The following is a 1,719-nucleotide window of genomic DNA, read 5'->3' on the forward strand; positions in this document are numbered from 1 at the left end:
AAAAAAAAAAAAAGAGCAAATAAATTAACCTGGAGATTGTGAGGGCTAAAGTTATATATATATATAAAAACAACAACAACAACAAAAAAAAAAACAAAATGGAAACTGAGGCACAGATGCTTGTTCAGAACCAGGTCTGATCCCCTGTGACATCCACACTAAGACTGTATGGAACTGTTGTCCTAACACAGATGGGATGTGGCCCTTGTCCTGCCTGGACACAAGGCAAGGGTTCTCCTGGCCTGGCTCTGGATACATCCTAACCTTGTGGTAGCTATGTTGAAGTTCTGCTTGTCTCTGGAGCCAGGATCTTCAGGTTTCATGAGGAGAGTCTGGTACTTGTCAATGACGTCACTGTCAGCTCGAATCCCAAAGTACACCTTCTTCTGGTCCTTTAACATCTTAAGAGTCACAGGAAAAGAACTCAACCACAGCCAGCATCTTGTCCCCTGTCCCTCGTCATGCCATTCCTCATGACTCTCTGGCCTATGACTTGGCCCCTGAAGCAAACCAGCCCACCTTGAAGTGGAAGCCATTGCTCTCGAGATTTTTTAGGAACTGCTGTTGCTTCTGAAAATGCTTCTGGATTTTCTGAGTCTGTTGATCAGCCACCAGGACGCAGTCCCATTGATCAGAGGCCTCGAGCTGGAGGAATAAGGTATGGGCTAGGAACAGAACCCTGAACACAGATAGGAGGAAATGTAAACCTGGAACCCAGCACAAGACAAGAAGGTGTGGGGCAGGAACCCCGCATAGAACACGGGATATAGAAGAAGGTGTGGGACCACAACCAAGCACGGGATACACAGAGTAGGTGGAATCCAGTTTGGGAGGTCTGAGCAGACCTACCTTACAACTGCCCATTTCCATCAACGGCAAGTGGTCTCCCACAAGGATCTGGGAACTCTCATCATCCTGGGAGACAGAAAAAGATGGGGAGACGGTTAGGTAAGCCCCTCACAAGCCTCTTCCTACATTCTCTGAGCAGGTCCATGGGCACTCAAGGGAGTGAGACTCCCTATTCTGCTCCAGGCTGGAGAGACTCAGTGAACACTAGATGGGTAGGAAATGGCAACCTCGGGACAATCAAGGTGATGCAGGTCAGTGCTTCCGATAGCTGGAGAGCTAGAAGACACCAGCTACCCACATTTTAAGAGTCCGAAGAGGGTGGCCGGGCAGTGGTGGCGCACACCTTTAATCCCAGCATTTGGGAGGCAGAGGCAGGCAGAGTTCTGAGTTCGAGGCCAGCCTGGTATACAGTCTGAGTTCCAGGACAGCCAGGACTACACAGAGAAACCCTGACTTGGAAAAAAAAAAAAAAAAAAAAAAAACAAGAAAAAAATAAATAAAGAGTCCGAAGAGGGGGCTGGAAAGATGGCTCAGCGGTTAAGAGCACTGACTGCTCTTCCAGAGGTCCTGAGTTCAATTCCCAGCTCAAAACCATCTGTAATGGGATCAGATGCCCTCTTCTAGTGTCTGAAGACAGTGGCAGCATAATCATAAACATAAAACAAATAAATCATTCCTTTAAAAAAAGAAGAGTCAGGCCGGGCGTGGTGGCACACGCCTTTAATCCCAGCACTCGGGAGGCAGAGGCAGGCGGATTTCTGAGTTCGAGGCTAGCCTGGTCTACAAAGTGAGTTCCAGGACAGCCAGGGCTATACAGAGAAACCCTGTCTTGAAAAAAACCAAAGAGAGAGAGAGAGAGAGAGAGAGAGA

General features: G+C 48.1%; 1 protein-coding gene across 2 annotated transcripts in view; it reads right to left on the reverse strand.

Moving 5' to 3' along the window:
- Ano9 (anoctamin 9) overlaps positions 1 to 1,719 on the reverse strand; it is an 18,850-nt gene that overhangs the window by 9,409 nt on the left and 7,722 nt on the right. For both annotated transcript variants that reach the window (XR_003844656.1, XM_021207312.2), the window contains exons 2-4: positions 850 to 915; positions 520 to 645; positions 265 to 401 (exon numbers count right to left, since the gene is read on the reverse strand). Coding sequence is in view for 1 of the 2 variants with exons in the window: in XM_021207312.2 (XP_021062971.1) it covers positions 265 to 401; positions 520 to 645; positions 850 to 915 (329 nt within the window). In the remaining variant the exon portion in view is untranslated. The remainder of the gene's footprint in view (positions 1 to 264; positions 402 to 519; positions 646 to 849; positions 916 to 1,719) is intronic.

Source organism: Mus pahari, chromosome 1, assembly GCF_900095145.1.
Source record: "Mus pahari chromosome 1, PAHARI_EIJ_v1.1, whole genome shotgun sequence".
Lineage (NCBI taxonomy): Eukaryota > Metazoa > Chordata > Mammalia > Rodentia > Muridae > Mus > Mus pahari.